Source organism: Mustela lutreola, chromosome 3 (assembly GCF_030435805.1).
Source record: "Mustela lutreola isolate mMusLut2 chromosome 3, mMusLut2.pri, whole genome shotgun sequence".
NCBI classification, from domain to species: Eukaryota; Metazoa; Chordata; class Mammalia; order Carnivora; family Mustelidae; genus Mustela; species Mustela lutreola.
Genome location: NC_081292.1, coordinates 146,172,841 through 146,193,113, shown reverse-complemented (window position 1 = coordinate 146,193,113; position 20,273 = coordinate 146,172,841). Strand labels below are relative to the sequence as shown.

General features: G+C 42.1%; 1 protein-coding gene across 2 annotated transcripts in view; it reads left to right on the top strand.

The window, feature by feature from the left end:
- The window catches only part of CERS6 (ceramide synthase 6), a 318,430-nt gene extending 310,790 nt beyond the window's left edge, over positions 1 to 7,640 (top strand). For both annotated transcript variants that reach the window (XM_059167114.1, XM_059167115.1), the window contains one exon: positions 1,960 to 7,640. In XM_059167114.1, coding sequence (XP_059023097.1) covers positions 1,960 to 2,112 — 153 coding nt within the window. In that variant the 3' untranslated portion in view covers positions 2,113 to 7,640. The remainder of the gene's footprint in view (positions 1 to 1,959) is intronic.
- The last annotated feature ends 12,633 nt before the right edge of the window (positions 7,641 to 20,273 follow it).

Below are 20,273 nucleotides of genomic sequence, written 5' to 3'. Positions count from 1 at the left end.
AATGAGCACCTGTATTTTTGTTAAACGCTCCTTTTCCTCCTCTGGATACAAATTACATCAATATGCACAGTGCTGTCCTCATGGTAACAGTAACCAAGGACAGGTGGATCCGATTACTTGTATCCTTACTACATTGCTCTTTCCAGCAGACACAGTCTTACCAAGAGACGATTATTAATCTCATTGCAGATGCCAGGCTTCAGAATATCTGCCCTTGCTGTTCACCTAGGACAGTTAGATTCATCTTGGCCATGGGTTAAGAATTCTGTTTTTCTATGGGTTACTTTGAGACCTTCTAAATTATTCCTTTCCTTCAAAATGACATAAGCATCATTTTTTTTCCAAATAAAATTAAAAATAATCTAATCCAAGCATGTAAATGTAAATTGATCACTCTCTGAAACTGGAGTTTTCTTTCCTATTACCAGCTTAATTTATGATTAATGGATGTCTCAATGTCGTGGGGCTTTACTCTCATGCTGTCTTTGTGACCCATGTTTATTAGGTTCAAGTACCCTAAACAATTCAGTCCTTTTGGTCTTTCAGTATCTAAATAGTCTTGGAGACGGTCCGTGTGCATTCAGTCTAATCTGAGGGGCATTGGAAAGCAGTCCATTTGTACCATTTTTATTTGGTTGTTTCTGGTGAGAAAGGAGCAGCAGTTCTGAGCTCTCACATGGCCTCTTCCCCACCCACCTAACAGAGATGACGTTGTCCTGAAGCCACAGTGGTTTCTCCAGTGGGCGGCATGGGGGGCACAGGGAGGATGTGATGTGAAAAAGCCCCCAGTTCATTCGGATACACCTCCCAGGAGACTGCCAGCGCACTTCTTAGAGAAAGACAGGCAGCTGGATTTGGGGAAGCTTTGAGGAAGCCAGGCCACCAGGCCTCCAGCTCCCTTTAACCACCCATTGCTCTTTCCAGCAGACACAGTCTTACCAACTTACCAACTTACCACCCGACTCAAAAAACAAGTGAACAGGGCTCAGTTACTCAGAGGCCCTCAGGCATGTTGGGTAAAAATGCTGACCATAATTTAGACGGATGGAGTAGGAGGTTCAAACTATTTTAATTTTAAAAGCAGTTGAGTGTTTTCTTAATCTCTCCCTAAATTACTTCCTTGCTAGACTATGACTTTGTCCTTTATAATAGCACATATGCTGGTGCCTGAGCCTGCTATCCTCATTACATAATGAGACTGGGTAGAGGATTGAAGAACTCTGGAATGATGGAAGTCCAGTTGTGATGATCTGGTCAGTAGATTTTCTTTGGGAAATCTACTTTTAAACTAGATTTTTAAAATTTTTAAATTTTAAAATTTTTACATTTTTAAAAGATTTTAAAATTAAAATCTAATTTTAAACTAGACCTCACCCAGCAGGTTCTGAAAATGCCTCCTGCCTCCATGAGTTGTTACATAGTATATAAAACAAAATTTCTACTTAATTTTGGCAGACAGGAGAGAAAAATTAAGTCGTAAAATAATATATTACAGAGCCAAACAAGAATGATGCTTTAAATTATCTGAGCCTGTGTATCCCTCCATTAGTGCAGCGAATCCTTTACAAGATTCTCAAGGGGAATGTGATGTGTGAGAGTAAATTGATCCATTTGTACCAAATTCCTATAATACCATTCCAATTTTATAATACGTCACTTTACCACTAAGAGTGGGTTTCAGGATCTAGTACATTCTCACTGTGCAAAGGTACCTTAATGCCTAGGCCCCTGTAATACCTAAACCCACCTACATTCCATTCCTCAATAACTGACTTCCTCACCCAAATTGCATATCTCCCCTGCAGGAGAACTAACTATTACGGCAGTGTACCTATCCTCTTAGATTTTTCACGTTTGCATCTGTTTCCCTTCATGGATGATTACGCGTACTCTTCTGACCATGCCATACCTTGATGATTCCTTAGGAGCTGGTTACACGCACCTTCTTGTATTCCACAGGTGTCCAAGGACGACCGAAGTGATATCGAGTCCAGCTCAGATGAGGAAGACTCCGAACCTCCAGGGAAGAACCCTCACACGGCGACCACCACCAATGGGACCAGCGGTACCAACGGGTACCTCCTGACTGGGTCTTGCTCTGTGGATGATTAGTTCCTCAAAACTACAAGTCCCGAACAAAGTGAACTGTTTGTTCCTGGAAGTATTTAATAAGTTGCAAATGCAGTTCCTTTCATTATATCTCAGCACCAGAAAAAAAAAAAATTAGGATTATCAAAGCATTTTGAATAGTGCACTGCCATATATCCTGTCTGTGAATGAAGAAGAATTACCATTCTCTCTACGTAGGCATGCTGTATGTGATTGACACAAGGGAACAGTATTTGCATTTGTACTGTCTTAGAATATTATTTATATTTCTTTTTTGTTTGTAAATCTGTGGACAAAAGAGGGTTTCCTCATCCCTTTTACTCTCTGGGTTCATGACAGTGAGGGAGATGCTCCATGTGCTTCTACCCCTTTCTATTGCTGTAACTCAGTTTGATAGGAGTCGCAGCTTACCTTGTCACTTAGAGCACGCAAAACCCAGTGCAAGATTCTCGTACTGCTCCGAATAGGTTTGCTTTCTTTGTGTTACTGTGCCGGTTTTGAAATTGCCTATATAGCCTCAGTGACCATTTTCCCTGTATAAAGTTTCAGCAGGATGAGCTAGGCTTTTTAATTGCCACTCTTCATGGTCGATTTGCACAGCTCAAATTAAAGACTATGGTTTTTTGAGAACTTTAAAAAATTGTTTTGTATTAAATTGCTATGGAATAGGCATCATTTCTTGTGCACACGGCCAGGATATCCCCAGTGAGTACAGTAGCCAGCTGGAGATGAACTTTGTAGGTTACAGAGGTTTGTGTGTGTTTGTGTGTTTTTGTTGTTGTTGTTTTTATTCCCTCTTATGAGGTCAGTGCTCTGGCTCTGAAGGAGGACCTTTGCTTAAGGTCATAGTTAGAGACAATGAAATTGCTCTTACTATTGGGAATTTGTCCCATGCTCTGAGAATAACAGAAAGAGAAAGCGGATTTCAACCAGATTTCAGCACTACCCCTATAATTGCCACAATCTCCTGTCATGTCATGAAAAAAAAAAGAAGAAGCTAAGTATATTTTGGCGCAGCAAAGGAACTTTGAACAGCTGGCAAAGGTCAGCCGTAGCCCAAAGCACTTTTTTGCAGCCAGCATTCGAGGAAGTGCGCTATCTAGTATTTGATCTTGGTGTTTGGATTTTTCTGAGCAAAATAAAGCCAATGGGAGAAGGACAATTTTACTGTTTGTCTTTTCTCCTTAAATATGACCCAGACTGACTCTCCTGTTGCTAGAAACTGAGCGGTGTTGCACCTGAAGCCCTCTGGTTTGCTTCTTTGAAGACTTGTTCGGTTTCCAGGATTTTTTATTCAAACGGAACTATTTCAAAAAAAAATAATTAAATTCTACTGAACTATGGCAATATCAGCAATGAGAAAGCTGCTGAAAATAAGTTGCTATAGTCTCCTGACACAGCAGTGTTATTTATGTATAAATAAGAAAACCATTCACATAAACCAAAGATTTTATCTCTTCCCTTTCAACTTTTAGTAAAGGGGAATAAAAAGGTATTACAAACACTTATTTCATAAACAAAACAAAACAAGAGTCTAACACCGCAATGTAGTAAATAGCATAAATGTGTGAGTTAGGGGATAGTAAAGACCACAGCATCAGAAATACTAAGGAGTGCATGTCCTACAACCATTCACATTCGATTCAAACTTTTGAAAAAATTGAAATAAATCTTTGTGCCCACAATTTGCAATCTCTGAGTTAATAATTAAGATAATGCCCCCAAACAGAAAAAACCTCACGCCGTAATATTAAATCTTTCCCCACCTATATATGAAATAGTCTGTTTCTGATAAGGCCCATAATGATAATTAAAGAGCCTTAGACATATGTCTGCTTGTTTAGTGAGAAAACGAAGCAACTAATTCTTCTCGTAAAACCTTGTTACTTTATTTCACAAAACAGGGGTATGTTTAGGAGTGTAATTTGTGGATGGTTTGGGACCAGTCATAAAACATCAAAATTTCTTGTTAGTCATCTGAACATCTGCTAAAATGCAGATATATAAAATGAAACAGCATATTACAGCTGAAAAATGTTGAGACGGTGCAAGTTTCCTTTCTTATCAACTAAACTATGGGGAAGAAAAGTGAATTGTACCTTGCTGTAGTGTCTGGGGCAAATCTTCAAAGGGAGAAATAAACCAGAGAACCACCATGTGTTCAAATTCGGGTCATCTAATACTCTACCACAGAAGAATAATTTCAAAAGATTGGCTCATAAATTAATGGTTTGGGGCAGTTGCATGGAAAGACGTAAACCAAGTCTGTCCTTAGCAAAGGCAAATCTAAGCAGTTTTTTATTTTTCCCAAAAGTCCCTTGGAAGGAGGACTGAGAACACTCGGAGCTTCAGCGACCAGTGACGTTCACTTAACACAGTCCCTTATGTATCTATAGATTTTTATTTCATTTTGCATTTTAGGGCAAAGAGTTCTTTTTGATTAATCAAAGTGGTGTTTGTAGACCTGTTAAGATGCAAAATAATGTATTTCTTTCTACTCCTTCCCCTTATCATGGTGGCATGGTAAGACTGAGAGAGAAAAATATGTGAGATATCTTATCTTCTACTTGTGCCAGGTCATAGCTTTGGAAGTGCGTTTTGTATATGCAGCTGTAGGTTACTGACAGTGTTGTTTCCCATTGATTACCTTAGCCCGTGTTGATAGCTCCTTCCTCCGGGTCATATTCAAACCCTTCCAGAATACCAAGGGGTGTGTAGGAAGGAGTCTAGAAAAAGTAATATTTTATTCTCTAATGCTATATAGCTTTTCTAGATCTCTTAGTGGAGAAAAAAAGTAGAAAACAAGTAGAATTTGGCCGTGGGCCAATAAATGATATGACAGTGTGTGATCTATGTATGTACATTTATGTTTCTCCAAAACATAAAACCAAAAGAGCACTGACTCATCCTTATCTATATTCTTTTCATAAAAACTATCCACTGTATATAAGAGAAACTTCCCACCTCCCTCTCAACTTCTTGTTCATGCCACTCACCCAGATGAGAGTTGGTAGGATCTTTTCTCTTGCCTCAGGCTAAGATCACAGAGGACCTAAGGTCAGCATATAAGCCAAATGTAGTTCACATTTCCAAATTTAGTGGTACACATGTGGAGAATTGAATAACTGTCAGTATTTTGGATGATTAAGCTGAATGTTGGGGAAAATGCATATAGGTGCTGTTTCACCCCAAGGTTTTGTTTTCATCCAATTCCTGCCGGGCTGCTAGACAGATGGTGTCCTCAGGTACCATCAGATAATGAAACAGGTATCAGAGAATGGTGGGCTAGGAAGAAAGGTAGACTCCCCAAAGAAAGCAAGAAGTTGGATGAGAGAAATCACTCTTTAGTGAGATAAAATCAGACCATGTTTAGCCAAAATGGTGGGTGATCCTCAGAATATCTCATTCTGTTGCCAACTTGCATTCTGAGTATTTGGTAGAGGTTGGGTTTGAGTGAACTACATGCTTTCACATGAGGCAGGAAGGGCCTGGATCTCCCACTTCTTGTGTTTGAACCTCATCGTTATTTGGGCTGATGTAAAAAAGGAGATTTCAGTTTACCTGAGTCTTTGCAAAAGAGCTCTTCTGAGAAGCCTTTATGGACCCCCATGATTGTTCCCATTCTGTTTTTGTATCGATGGTTATTTTTGTCCCTTTCTCAGAATGTTAATGCCAAAGTTGCCTGAATATTTGAGTGTTTTTTTCTTAATTTGAAGCATACAGAATAATTCCAAAGGTGTTAAGAGATTCTGTTTGTTTGTGTATGTGATGATGTCATTAATATCCGGAGAGGCTTCAAGAAATCCTTTGGAAACAAAAGGTTAAATGTTTACATTTCCTGTGATAGTTGAGGTCTTAACGATACTAATTAGCTTACCTTTTTTTTTTCTTTGTCTTTGGCTGATTCTGCTCTGTAGATAAATAGTGTCCCTGAAATCTTTAGAACATTCAATTAAGAGAAAACCAAATTAGGTCAAACTCAGCCTGATGAGAAAGTGATGACAAGCCGCTTCAGTTTTTAGGTAACTCGTGCGGGACGAGAAAATGCAGTTAGCTCTGGCTATTACACTTGCTCTCCAGCATATGCTGTTCATGAAAGGAATACCCTCAGTAATCGTAACAGTCCTTGGGGTCATGCATAATGCCGCAGATAGTAATTGGTACTGGTTCACTGTGGCCACAGTAGTTCTTGATGGAAGCCGCCAGAGAAGGACCCTGTGGTCTGCCTTTATGTACACAGTCCCCTCCCTTCCTCTAAGGGACACTCAGTAGACGCCGGGGAGGACTATCCATTTGTTCACTCTGTGCAGTTTTAACGTCTCTCATATATATTCAGAGGGAACTTCGCTGATGCTGGTTTTCATGGAGAAAACTTGATTAGAGGACATAAAGCATTATAAGGAACAATTTGTAAGCTCCGCAGACACAGAAAGGACAACCTGAACCTTTTCCAGGTCTTTGTAACTGAAGTTCAGCCTTGAAGCCTTTGAAAGGAATGGCTTAGCAAAGGGCCACAAGCTAGGACTCCCATCAGCTCAAAGAAATAAAAGTCTCTGCAGCCAGATGGCCTGTCGTTTGGCATCTTCACAAGACCGGGTCTTCTCAAGATTGCCAGGAACTGATGGGAGGGGTCAGTTAGCCCAAGATCTATCTGTTCATCTCATCCACCCACATTCCTCTCAGCCTCCTGGAACTCTTGATAAGAAGAAACCAAAATATTGTCACTTATCTGCCATCAGCTTCCCAACAGACTTTGGATCAGTGGTTGACCACACTTCTTTTCTCCGACTGATTCCATTTTTCTTAAAAAGTATTGGGCCTGTGTAATCGTGTTTTCCTCCAGAGGCTCATGAAAGCTTGGTTTCCTGTTTTGCTGTATGTTGCATGGCCTGGAAACCAGGGACCACAGCTGTTGGTATGATTTCTATGTTAAGTGAAAAATTAGACTCAGATCATCTTTTTTTCTCTTGGATCTACAGTAATTTTTCTAAACTGTTGTAAAACTGCCCTTAAAAAATTAGAGGCTTTTATAGATTAGTTACCAAAGATAAATGAGCTCTATAATAGCAACAGTTCTGTGGCAATTCTGGGAGTTTAACTTAGAGACTCATTGAAGATGGAATACCCCCTCCAAGTCTGATTTCCAAAAGTTTCGTAAAGCCTCTAAGCCTATGATTCTCATCAGCTCTTGGTGTGCCCATAGAATCAGTTACCTCCATAGCCATTTGTGGCCAAGCAAAGGGGGAGAGGGTTCGTTGGGGATTTGATTTTTTTTTTTTCAATTTGCAGTGAGAAATAGGATAGGTGACAAAAGCTTAACTTGTTTTCTTAAGACAATTCAGTGCTTGAGCATCTCTGTCAGAAATGGAATGATGTACTGTTAGCCAATTAGAATTATTTTATGTATTGTTACTGTGTTTTGCTGATTTTTATATGAAAATATAATTATTCATTCTTGATCTCTGGAAGCAATCATTATGAGGATCATTTTACTTTGGAAACACTTTTCATAATAAAGATAAGTATTAGGAGTCAAGTGTCAGTGACATTTTCTCTAAGCGCTCTTGGGCTGCTGTGGGTAATTTGTCTCATCATCCTGGACAGGATTTATTTCAGGACACACATCATCCCTAGTTTCTTGCAAACTTTCCTTAAATCCCAGTTATCATTTTGATTACTGGAAAGGTAGTATTATATTTATATGTCATATATATATGTCATATATATATATATATATATATATATACACACACACACACACACACACACATATATATAACATACAACATATATCTCTCTATCTTGTCAGGAATTTAGCTAAGCTATTCCATAGTATTGCTGCCCCAGTATCCATTTTGTTTGCAAGGTGCCGTGCAGGGACCCTAAACTGACCCTAGCCTCTCAAACAGATGCACACCCTACAGGGCAGCCCTGAGACTCACAAGCAAATGCAAGTCCCTGATATGACCTCCCCAGTAGCCCCTGTGATCAACAGTCTCCCCTTCCAGCGCCTTGAAGGCCTTATGTTGCCCCTAATAAGACTGCCATGGGGTTTACCAAAATCCCACTCTTTCCCATTGACCCATCCAGCCTTAGCCCAGGAAGCCCAAAGCAATCTACTCACAGATCCTAATGAAGGAATGTGCCCCAAGCCCTGTCCCAGTCTTCAACCTGCTGTCACAACCCTTGTGGTCCTTCGAGGCAAGCCATGTGAATAATAAACCTATTTCAAGTTCTCTTGTGGTCTCTTGCTGAGCTTCAGTTCACCATCTGACACCATGTACTCCACTTAATAAATATTAATTCAACATAGTTAACACATTCGTTATATATATATATATATATATATATATATTGCACTATCTCTTTGGAAATTAAGATATAAAAGCTTTAATGTTACATTTATGTGTAGTGCTTCTTTCTGGAAAAATATTAAATATTATTTGTAGAGATAAGAGTTCACATAATCAGACTGCACTGATTTTTCCAAATCATGACAAGAAGCTCTTAGGATAAACCATCCAGAGCACAGCACACCCAGACCCATCACTGTCAGCATATGTACAGCTCAAAGGAGCTTGACTGATATGTTCTCTGAGCCCATGCCCTCCTTTGTTAGGGCTTCTTTCCCTCTTTCTCTGCATTTCCTGTGTAACACTGTCTTCCCCGGCTGCTCTTCTGCTCTAAGCTTATGTCATCTAATATCTCCAGAGCCATAAAATAGCACTGATGTTCAACCAGATACCTCACTATCCTCCCACCAGTATTATGGAAAATAAAGCAGATGCCCTATTTAAAAATCTTACAAATACTATAGCCACCCCCAACCACAATCTGATTGCAAGCATGAGTTAACCTAAGAAACTACCAAAATTCCTCCAAGGCAGAGAAAGATAGGCTACAGGCTACTATGCCACTTTGGGAAGCCATGAACTCTTCCAGTTCTGTAAGCAAAGTATCGTCTCGCAATTAGCCATATCATGGCTCAGCATCTCCGGGCCCCTGACTCCTGGGGCTTCCACATCGAGCTTCAGCACATGGTATTTCTGCCCCCGATTCTGCTTCCACCAACCCTGCACTTGCTTCACCAGGAGCAGCAGCCACAGTACCGACAAGAGTGACAGACGGCATGACAGTCAGCCATGTGGGTCAGACACCTGGATCTATCAGGACACAAGGTGATCCCTCAGAACCAATGACTGTGGTGACCGAAGCCTGAGGGCCACACTCTTGATTCTCCCCAAAGCTGCTGTAGCACGAGGAAACAAAGTTTCTATCATTCATAAACACTGAAGTTAAAAAATTTATATAAAGTCTGTATCTGTCAGGATACAGACTATCTATCTAGACAGGAAACAGAAAGTCATCGTCAGATGATTCCTTTAAAGAAACTTCAAGAAAAAGACTGCTGTCAGAGGAGTGGGCAAGATTAGGAAAGGTAAAGCGCCCAGAGGCCAGCAAGCTTGGGGAGCCATTAGCACCCTAGGCTGGGACCAGATGGCAATGAGAGAGAGCCTCAGTGCTGTGGGCTGGGGAGCAAAGACGCTGACACCTCTCTCCCTGCTTTCTCATGCCTCCGCCCCCATTGGCTGAACTCAGAAAGTTGTCGGTGGGAACCACAGAAGATGTAGGTGGTAGGGGTCAGTCCTTCACTAGATAGAGCAGAGACCTGGTGGGAAGAAAACAGAGGAGCCCGCATCAGGTTGGCGTTCCTGCGTTCCCACCTGCAGCCTGGCACAGAATGGCACACAGCAAATGTTTGTGGGAGAAACAAATGAACCCACTTCCGAGAGCATTGGTAAGATGCGAGCTCTTAGCAGTTAACCTGCCCTCTGTTGAGGAAGCAAGATGAGCGTGAGAAAGCACTTGGTCTCTGGCTCTGAGCTTGGCATTGCTGTTGTGTGTGCTGGGGGCGCAGCTTCTCTCAACACAGCAGCCGAGAGGCGTTGTGGCCGCACTCAAGTTAGAGAAGCCGTCTGTGGTACCAGCCTCCCAGACCCAGGGATAAAGCACATCAGAGGAGGAGGACGGAGGCCTGAGGCTGGAGAAGTGTCTAGAAACAGAGAAGAACTGAGGAGAAGGAGCTGAATTGCCGGAGCACTCATGGAACAGAATCGTGAAAGCTCTAAGCTCTGGTGCTTGTGACTAATTTTTTTTTTTTTTTAAAGATTTTATTTATTTACTTGAGAGAGAGACAGTGAGAGAGAGCATGAACGAGGAGAAGGTCAGAGAGAGAAGCAGACTCCCCATGGAGCTGGGAGTCCGATGCGGGACTCGATCCCGGGACTCCAGGATCATGACCTGAGCCGAAGGCAGTCGTCCAACCAACTGAGCCACCCAGGCGTCCCACTTGTGACTAATTTTTGAAGCAATTCTTTACCCAAGAGGCTGGGCTGTTTTTTTAACGTAATGAATGATGAAAATATTTGTATGGCCAAAGACAACTTGAACAACAAAGGCTTGGGTTCCTGACTGCATCATTTGATCACTTAAAAATACTTATAGAGGGCCCACCAGGTGCCAGGAATGGCTATGGCACGGAGGACGGAAGGGTAGAGAATACAGATACGGTTCCTTCTTTCACGGGACAATCTAGGAAGAGAAAGAAAACACAAAACAAAGTGCCGAGTGTTAAGTTGCTGGGTTACTTGAACACCAGCAATTTATTTTCCCCAGTTCTGGAGGCTGGAAGTCCAGTCAGCAGGGTTAATTTCTTCTACAGCCTGTCTTCTTAGCTGGTCTTCTCACTGTGCCATCACACAGTCACTCCTCTGTGCATCTGTCTGTGTCCTAATCCCTTCTTTTAAGAATGGCAGTCATCTTGGATTGGGGCTCCCCCTGAAGGCTTCATTTTACCTTAATCACCTCTTTTTCACCATTGATGAAATTTTTATATTAGTTTCATTTTTTTCCAACAAAAGGGACAAAACAAAGTTTCAAGGGTATTGTAATTTGAAGAATGTTAACATCCTCTATCTTCTGCAATAAATATTGATTCTATGCACTCTATTTCTGGAGCTTTTAGGGATGTGTACGCAGAATGCATCAATGGAAAAGTTACCTAATTATCTCCCTAAAAGCCCTGTCTCCCAATACAGTAACCTCCTGGGATACAGGGGCTAGGACTCGAACATGAATTTTGGGAAACATAAGTCTGCCCATCATACAAGGTAATTTCACACAGTGACGAAGAACAAAAGTGATGAGGAAACAAAGTGATCATATGGTGACCTCCAGGGCTCTTCCGACTGGACGGTCTCTGACACCTCATGGACAGGTGACTTGGGCTGGGATCTGACGGACAGGAGCTGCTCAGGGCGGGATCTTAGGTGGTCACAGACCAGGCAGTGGGGGCCGGAAACACAAAGGCTCTAAGACAGGAATAGACTGGAAGTTTCGAGTTGCAGCAAGAAGGCCAATATGATGAAGCAAGAGAAACAAAGTGGAGAGTGTGGGTGATCACATTCTAAAGTTTAGGAAGGGGCAGATCACGTAGGGCCTGTGTCCCACGGTGAGGAGAGCAAGTGTCAGGGTAAGAGTGATGGGAAACCCTTCAGGGATCAAAGCGGGGGGCAGCAGCACAATCTCGTCTGTCGTCCTCTTTGATGAGACAGAAACCATGGCCATCCGAACCATGATGGAGAAAACCACTCCAATTTCGTGTGGGTCAGTGGTGACTTCAGGGCTGTGCTGGGCACTCCATAACCAGGTGGGGTGATGAGCACGTGGAAGAAATAAAGAACGAAGGGCTACTGAGGCTTCAATCCACAGGCAATACACTAAGTCTGGGCAGAGAACGAGAGGTGGAAGCTTTTGCTGCAAAGATGCTAAGACCCGGGACAGGAAGAGCCTCCACGTTTCCTCTGAGGAAAGCAGCTTGAAAAATATGACCGATGGGCCGCCATCAGCCAGGGGAGAGCCTTCGGGAGAGGGCAGACTTCCTGACTGAATGGCGTTCTTTGTTGTTGTTACTTACTGTTCGAACCTTTCTTTGTGTGGTTCCAAGGCCGCTCAGGGCCGGCATATTGATGGATGACTGACATTTCCAAAACACCCCTCTGGGGGAGGCGTGCATCCAGCAACCATCCTTGCTGTTGGTAGGTTTTACCGCTTCTGAGTGAGCCTGCCTGGTTTTGCAGAAGCTGCAAATCAGGGTTTTATTCATGGGTTTATTTATTTGGGTAAGCCACGGCCAGGCCTTCACCAGCACGCCTCCACCACCTGTCATCCGTAACAGGGATTGTGGCTCGGGAGAGTGAGTGACTTACTTTCTGTCACCCAACTAACAAGTGGTCGAGTTGAGATTTGACCCAGACCTGACTGATTTCAAAACTTAGACCTACCTTTCCAGTACCTTATGCTTCTTCCAATATTTACATTTGTTTCTGAAGACAGGCTGCTTTGAGTCCTACTGCATTTCAACTGGCCTTGGCTTTTTCCATATCTGCCTGCTTTCATTCTCCTGATAGATCTCAGACTTCCACCCCTGTAGTCTTTATCTCTAGTCCCCATCTTGTTGAGATTAGATTTCAGGGCTCTCAACTACACCAGCAGCCCTTCTTTGGAAAGATCCTCAATAAATCTTCTATGCCAATGACTGAACTCAATTGTCAAAGTTCACTGTCTTGTTCCAGTTCACAAAGCACACACCTCCTTCTCCAACCTCACCCAAGGAGCTTGCACGTGCCAAGGTATAAGCCAGAATACAGGTTTAAAAGGCATCAGTGCAAGCAGTTCAATAATGCAGTGCATTGCAGACTAGAAGGAGAGAAGATATGTAGGTTGTGAAACTCGTTCTTCAGTGGTTTGGATTTTAAGAATGGGCTGGAAATCTCATAGGAAAATATTCCTAGGGGGTGAGTGAGGGATGGGGTACTACAGATGAGGAATGTCTAGGAAATAAAACAGCAGTCACCAGCCCTCCTTTTGGGGAGTCATAGCAGTAAGTTAGATTCATCAGGATTAAACTCTCGGTTCCTATTAATTTTGTTCAACCAGGACGCTAGTAACTACCCAGTCAGCCAGCCAGAAAACAATGTATAGGATGCTAGGCCAGTTGGAGCCATATCACCAAAGATGAGCTCAAAAGGGTCCCTAGAGTCTTTAAAAATAGTGTTCTCTCTCTCTCTGTTGAAGACACTAGACTATTCATAGAACAGAACTCTGACATACTATATACCCACTACCATTTCTTGGTTATTCACTTGTAAGTCATTTCTGAGGAGGTACAAAACAGTGTATACCATGTTAGCTGCAAACACACAGAACCACAGCACTAATGAATTCAATAAAATGCACATCGAAATTAAGTCAGTGTGTGCACTGAGCACAATTCTCCATGAGCCAAGTGTGGGGCATTGTGAGAGATACAAATAAGCCAGAGGCAAAGCTGTGAAGAGAAGGGGCTCTCCATCCAGTTAGAGAGGCTGATCACAAGCAGTGATTATCTTAATAAATCAAGGGGCACTGAAAGAAATGATACTTATTCTGTTATGCAGATCAAAGTCTATGACAAAGGCAAAAGGTTTTTGACAATGATAATTACTCTAAAGACATGACATCATCATTATCATCTTATCAATTCTATTGTTAGGATAGTAATCACAGAAAAGTTCAGAGGAAGGAGAAGTTGTTACAGAATCAGATGAGAAAGACTTCAAGGTGAAAGCCAAGAATGAATTTGGATGAGTCAAGTGGGAAGAGGAAGGACATTGGCGACAGAGGGCATGGTGAGAACCAGGGGACACGGCCATTAGCATTGCCTCTGCCTCTTTGTAGCCTGACCACTGATGCCCTTCAGTCTATCCTCATTCCTCTCCACACCTCTTGACCAGGTCCCGAGTCTGTGGTCTCAGACGAGCTGTGCTATGTTACATCTCCAGCACAGTGGCCCCACTCTGCCTCAAAGGCCTTTTACCTCTTTTCTGTAGAGGTAACTCTCATATGGCCTTCAAGATTAACCCAGGATTCCTCCTCCCAGAAAGCCTTAGTTGCTTGGAATGTGGTGCTCTTCCTAGAGAAGAAAGGGGCAACCATTGAACTCCATCAGAGTACTTATCACACTCCCCCTCGCTGGACTGTAAGCAACCTGGGGGCAAAGAACTTGCTTTTTCTCTCTGGATCCTTAGCCAACACATTTGCTACATAGTTAGCACTCGATAAATGCTTGTAGAATGGATGTCTGTATTTACAGAAATAAGAGTTTCAGGAAGATAAAGAAGTTTTGGAAGGAAAAAATGAGTTAACGTCTACATTTTGAATTTGAGTTCATGAGCTCGTTCATTTGGAAATACCTACCCAAAATTGGCAAGATGGACTGTAACTAGGTACCATCATTACTTCCATTATTTCAGATCAAGAGCTGGGTGCACGAAGAGAAGTAGAACCTTGCCTTGGGCTCAGATTCAGTAGGCAGCAATACAGATAACTTGGTCAGAGCTCTGGGGCATTTCTCCATTGCCTGCTAAGGCAGAACCTTGGGACATCCCTCCACTAGAGGGGTAGAGGAAAAAGCTAAGTCAGCAAAGAACTCTGAGATAACAAAGATAGGAAGAAATAGAGTGTGTTAATGAGAACTCTCAGCCTCCCTTCTGCCTCTTTCTCTCTTCCTTCCCTTCTCTTCCTGGACTGTTCAGTTCCAAAGCTCTCAGATGGGACAAAGCAGAGCGGATGTTTCTGCCAGGTGAGGGACATGTGGTGGCCCAGAGTGGAGTGCTGAAGGCCACATGGGCTTATGCAAGTGTCTGCAAAGGAGGGTAGTACAGCCCGGGGAATCAGCGTGGGGTGAAGAGGGGGCCCAACATCAGTTATCAAGCCTAGCCGGGATGACGAGGTCATGCCTGTGTGGGAGGCCCCTGGATGGGAAGTCAGAGAATGGAAAGTCAGGGTGGCTGCAGTAGGAGAACGGCTGTATGCAAGGGAATGGAACAACAACTGCAGCCAACTTCTTACTGGTAGGAAAGGGAATTTTATATATGGAGCAGAAGAATATGGAATAAGTATAGTATTGGATTAAAATTATTATAAGCATCCATGTAAAGTTATGGCTTTCAATATGTAGGTAGATATCAGTGTAAGTGCAGAGGTAAACATATCGTTGGGTGTATGTGAGTGTATCTCAATACATTCCCAGCTGTCTGCCCATGACTCCCTGGCCAGCGCAGCGAGGACCCCAGGTTTTGGTTTTTAATCCATCCTAAGTCCTAAGTCCATTTTCCACTAAAAGGAACCAGCCTCCTGAGGAAGTGGCTGAATCTTGGGCTGGGCAGGATAGCACAGGCTGAAAGGGAGGATTTTTTGGAGCCAGGAAACAAGAAAGTGCGCAAAGAATGTTGGGGAAATGGTTTAAGGATGCAAAACCAAGTTGTAGGGCCTCTCACTGGCCAAATCTGAGGCACTTTGTGCACCAAAATGAATCATAGTAATTGATTATAATGCATTGAATAACAAGGGAAACGGAATTCATGTAAATTAACAAATGAATAAACTGAAAGTTTAAACTTTAAACTGAAAGGAACGAGGTATTTGCTTAGTTTCATGGTACCTCCCCCACAAAATATTTATTAACTACAAAGGTGAAAGTAGTCATTTCACAGCCAAGAAGCCTGGCAGACAGCATCCTAATCAAGTAAATGTCATCAGTAATGGGACAAATGAAATCCCGAGTCACTTGATTGGATGCAGTAAGAAAGTGGCATCGCTTCTGTGATACTCCTGCCAAAGATGCATTTATCAGATCTATGCAAATTGAGGGGCATTCTACAAATAATTAATTGGTAATCTTCAAATGTGTCAATGGCATGAAAGTCAACCAAAGACTGAAAACTTCCAGAGCGAAGGGGACACTAAAGAGACATGACAACTGAATGCAAAGCAGGGTTCTGAATTGGATCCTGTTGCTATGGAGAATGTAATTAGGACAATTGGTGGAACTGAGGAGTAGATTGCGGTAATCAATCAATGTTAATTTCCTGCCGTTGATGGTTGTATTGTGGTTTTGTTGAAGAATGTCCTTGCTTGTAGTAAATACACACTAAATACTAAGATGTAAAAAAAAGAAAAAAATTCTGTGTCCTGAACTTGCAATTTGCCTGTAACTTTGAGATAATTTTTTAAATCAATATCTTTGTTTTCACAACCCTAATAATATCTCAAGAAATCTTCAAATATTTAGATACAATAAGGACTCTTTTAAAAAATGAGAATGCCATCTTTAAGTTCCAAGAGCAATAAAGTAATAATACTAAATGCCTCCCTCAGCCTATTAAAGGGAAGTTTACTGAAAGAAGAAAATGCGTTAGTTAAAACTTCTCAAGAATTCAAAATTGTTTCAGGTACCTGGGTGGCTCATTCAGTGAAGTGGCTGCCTTCAGCTCAGGTCATGATCCTAGGGTCCTGGGATCGAGTCCTGCATCAGGCTCCCTTGCTCAGCAGGGAGTCTGCTTTCCTCTCTACCCTTGTCCCTGCTCGTGATCTCTCTTGCTGTCTCTCTCTCTCTCTCACTCTCACTCTCAAATAAATAAGCTTTTAAAAATCTTTAAAAAAAAATTCTAAATTGTTTGGTGAGTAGTCATGTTAGTTTTTGCAAGTTTTTGAATTATAGTAGTTGTATTCATCAATGCTTCACAAGTATAATAAATAATCATCTTTAATAATGCCTTGTTATGCCAAAATAAATTAAAATGGTAACAGTAATAATAAAGTGTTCATTGAACATTTATTACGCATACTCCGCTATGAAGCATGTGATATTTTTACTTTCAGTTTGCATATCAGAAAACCAAAGTGAAAAAGGGTTGGGGAATATCCCCCAGGACACCTGGGTGGCTCAGTCAGTTAAGCGTCTGTCTTCTGCTCAGGATCCTGGGATCGAGTCCCACATTGCTTTTCCCTCTGCCTCTGCCTCTCTCCCCACTTGTGTACTCTCTCTCTCTCTCTGACAAATAAATAAAAATCTTAAAAAAATAATTTCCCTCAAATAAGCATACTAATGTATAACCAACTTTTGAACCCACATTTTTCACACTCCAAAGCCTAATTATTAATTCCTACTCACTGCTGCCTCCCAGAGAGGCCATAGGGAAGGGGATTTTAGGGAGGATGCCAGAAGCCTGGACTTGGCTCTAGAGCCTCCCACTCCTTCACTGTTGACTCCCAATCCAACCCATCACTGAGTCCTGCTGGTTCCATTTTAAAGCTCTACCCCTTTCTCTCTGTGTTAGTTAAGGCCTTGCCATTTTTCCCCTGGTTCCTGGCAGCAGGCCCTCTCTCTTTCTGATTCTTAGCTCAGTCTTTTTAAGAGTCTCCGTGCTGTTGTCAGAGCGATTAGTCTACAATGCACACTTGAATATCACAATGTCCTTAAAACTCTATATGGAAAAAGACTCCTATATGGCTCTAATTACCTTTGGGTTAAAGTCAAAACATGGCGCCCGAATCTTTCGCTGTCTAGGCTCTGTATCACTTCAGCCTTACTAACTCTAAGGTCCCATGCCAAGGTCCCCCATGCTGTGTGCTCAAGGAATTCTTGTGGGATTTATAATTCCCCGAATGCACCAACACACACTAACGGACAATATAATATGTGCCCCCCAGCAGGTGTGACCAATTCTCACCTGTGTTTTCCGGCATCTCCCCTTTCCCAGTCGGGATGAGCTCTTCGGAATTCCCATCACATCTCTGTACAGACCTCTTTTATATAATCTATCACAGTATTATGTGTCCTTCCTTCATTGTACTGGGCTCCCTGTAAGAGGGATTCAAATTTATTTGTCGTTGGACACCTCATTATGCCTGGATCAGAGAGGATGCTGTGTGAAAACCCCACTGAATGAGTGAGTGAGTGAGTGAATAATCACCAATGAATTACCAATTGTATAAAATGCTCCGGAGATGCGAAAAGACAGAAAGAGGAATTTTCTGGAGAACCATTTCCGGTTGGGGGAGAAGCTGACTAATGGGTGAAATAACTTGAAGACAGAAGGGGAAGTGTTTCTAAGCACGTACATGGAACTGGTTGGCTGAACCTAAGTTCTGAGTAAACGGGCTTCAAACCTTGTGTGCCCTCAGTCCCAGAGGTATGCGACAGCTTTAACCAATACATCAGTTTCTACGTCCAAATAGATAATGCAGGCACATCATACGAAATTCCAAATGTGTAAAACTCCCTCTGGTCTCCATGTCCATCTCCAGCCCCTCAGCCCCGGGTACAGAAGGCACCACAATAAATAATCACTTGGAGAGCTTTCGTTTTCTTTCTGAGGTTCTATCTTCATACCCTGGCAGTGTTATAGGAAATAACTATAAATTGATGATTTATAACATGGATATATAACCAAAGTAGAAAAGGCAAATAAATCCCACAGGTGACATTTTATTTACATGTGCAAGGCTGTCAAACTCCTATTTTGCTCTGGAGACTAAAGCAGACCTAACCTGGATATTCCGACGTGCATATTAACTGAAATCTCTAAGACTGGCCCTAGATGAGCTTAGAAAAATGGAAGTAAATGCACATGACTATTAACATAGGTGATCAAATGAAGAGATAACATCATTTGGTTGTGAAATATTCTTCTTGTGCTTTTTTTTTTCAAAGTTAAAGCCATCAATCATTGCTGTAGGATGACTTGATTATTAATTAGTTGTCCATTAGTCTTCATTTCCTATGGCTTATGAGGGAAAAGCAAACGTATGCTAATTTGTGTGAGGCAATTCAGTCTATTTAATTTCATCTTTATTCTCTATTAACGCCTGGAGATTTTAAATTAATATATATGGAACTGGGACACGCACGGTGACAATTCACTTAAGCACATTGAATGCAAGTCTAGTGTGTGTTTACAAAGTCACTTATGACCCTTTGGACTTCAATTTAAAAAGCAGGTTATTCTTTATGAAGCGGAAAGTGGTAAAAGGGCTTATTTTGTGCAGCTTTAAAAACCACAATATAATTAATATGAATCGAGCGTAAGAGTTACCTCAGATGCTACAGATCAGGCTGACTGTTGACAATCCCGGTATCGCTGTGTGCCTCTCTGCTCCTGTTACAGCGTAAAACACTCATTAGCGCTTCTAAATGAGAAGGATTTTTTTCCCCAACCTGAGGGTTTAGGCAAAGTTACTTTTTTTTTTTTTTTAATGTATGCATTAAGGCAAGGCTTTAGAAATGTATTTTTCAGCTTTGGGAAGATATGGAAATTAGGCACACTAATCACTGTAGCAACCAGAGACTAAAAATAAAAAAGCAATTTAGTCAGAATGAGATTGCTTCTATGCTGCTCCCTGAGGGTGATGGGTAGGAGTGGTGTCATGTCTCATAAATACTGTCCATGGTTCTCAGGGGCCTGACATGGCCACGGAGACGGTATCTGTAGTCTGTCAGCTCAGACAAGGCCTGGAGTCGGCTTCGTCCAGGACTCAGAAATGGGATGGCCCCGGCAAGGTATGTCAGGGTGCTTAGATGTGGTGAGTTGTGGGCAGGCCTCTCTGTCTGACCCCCTGAGCCCTAGAACCCGGCAGTGCGGCCCAGCCCTCCTGCTCACTCTGTCACTGGGGATACAGGCCAGCTGCCCCAAGCCCACGGGCTGTCCCTTTACATCCCTCTTGCTGGGGAAATAGTGAAAATTCTCTTAGACATGCTTAGCAAAGTTTGCAAAACATAGCTCATCTTAGACTCTAGCTTTCTCAAATGTATTCTTAGCATAAGACCCCTCTTTGATTTTATCTTTGGTCCCAAGACTCTTATCTCATCTCTTTCTACCTTTTGAACCAACAAATCTACAAGCAAGTTCTCTTAAGTGGTCCTTGGGGATTCTTTTGATTCCTTCTCAGTTTCCTGTTTGTCAAGGCCATTTTTAATAAGAGTGTCAGAGACTCTCAAGTGCATTTGGGCCATTTCCCATTTTAGAGTTCCTGCCCAGAAGGTCACACTTATCTTCATCCTCAATGTTTTGAACTCTGCTTCCTGAGAACTGAAGATAGAGGTCTGCCCATAAGCAACCTTGCCTGTCTTGTCAATGGAAAGGAACTAGCTAATGAGGTCACTTTTTCAGTAAGGAACCCAGTGAAATGAAAACAAGTATTTATTGAACAGTTCCTTGCTCCAGGCACTTTGTTATAAAAAGGAGGCTGAGGAATGTGGGAGGCAGACCATTAAACTAATA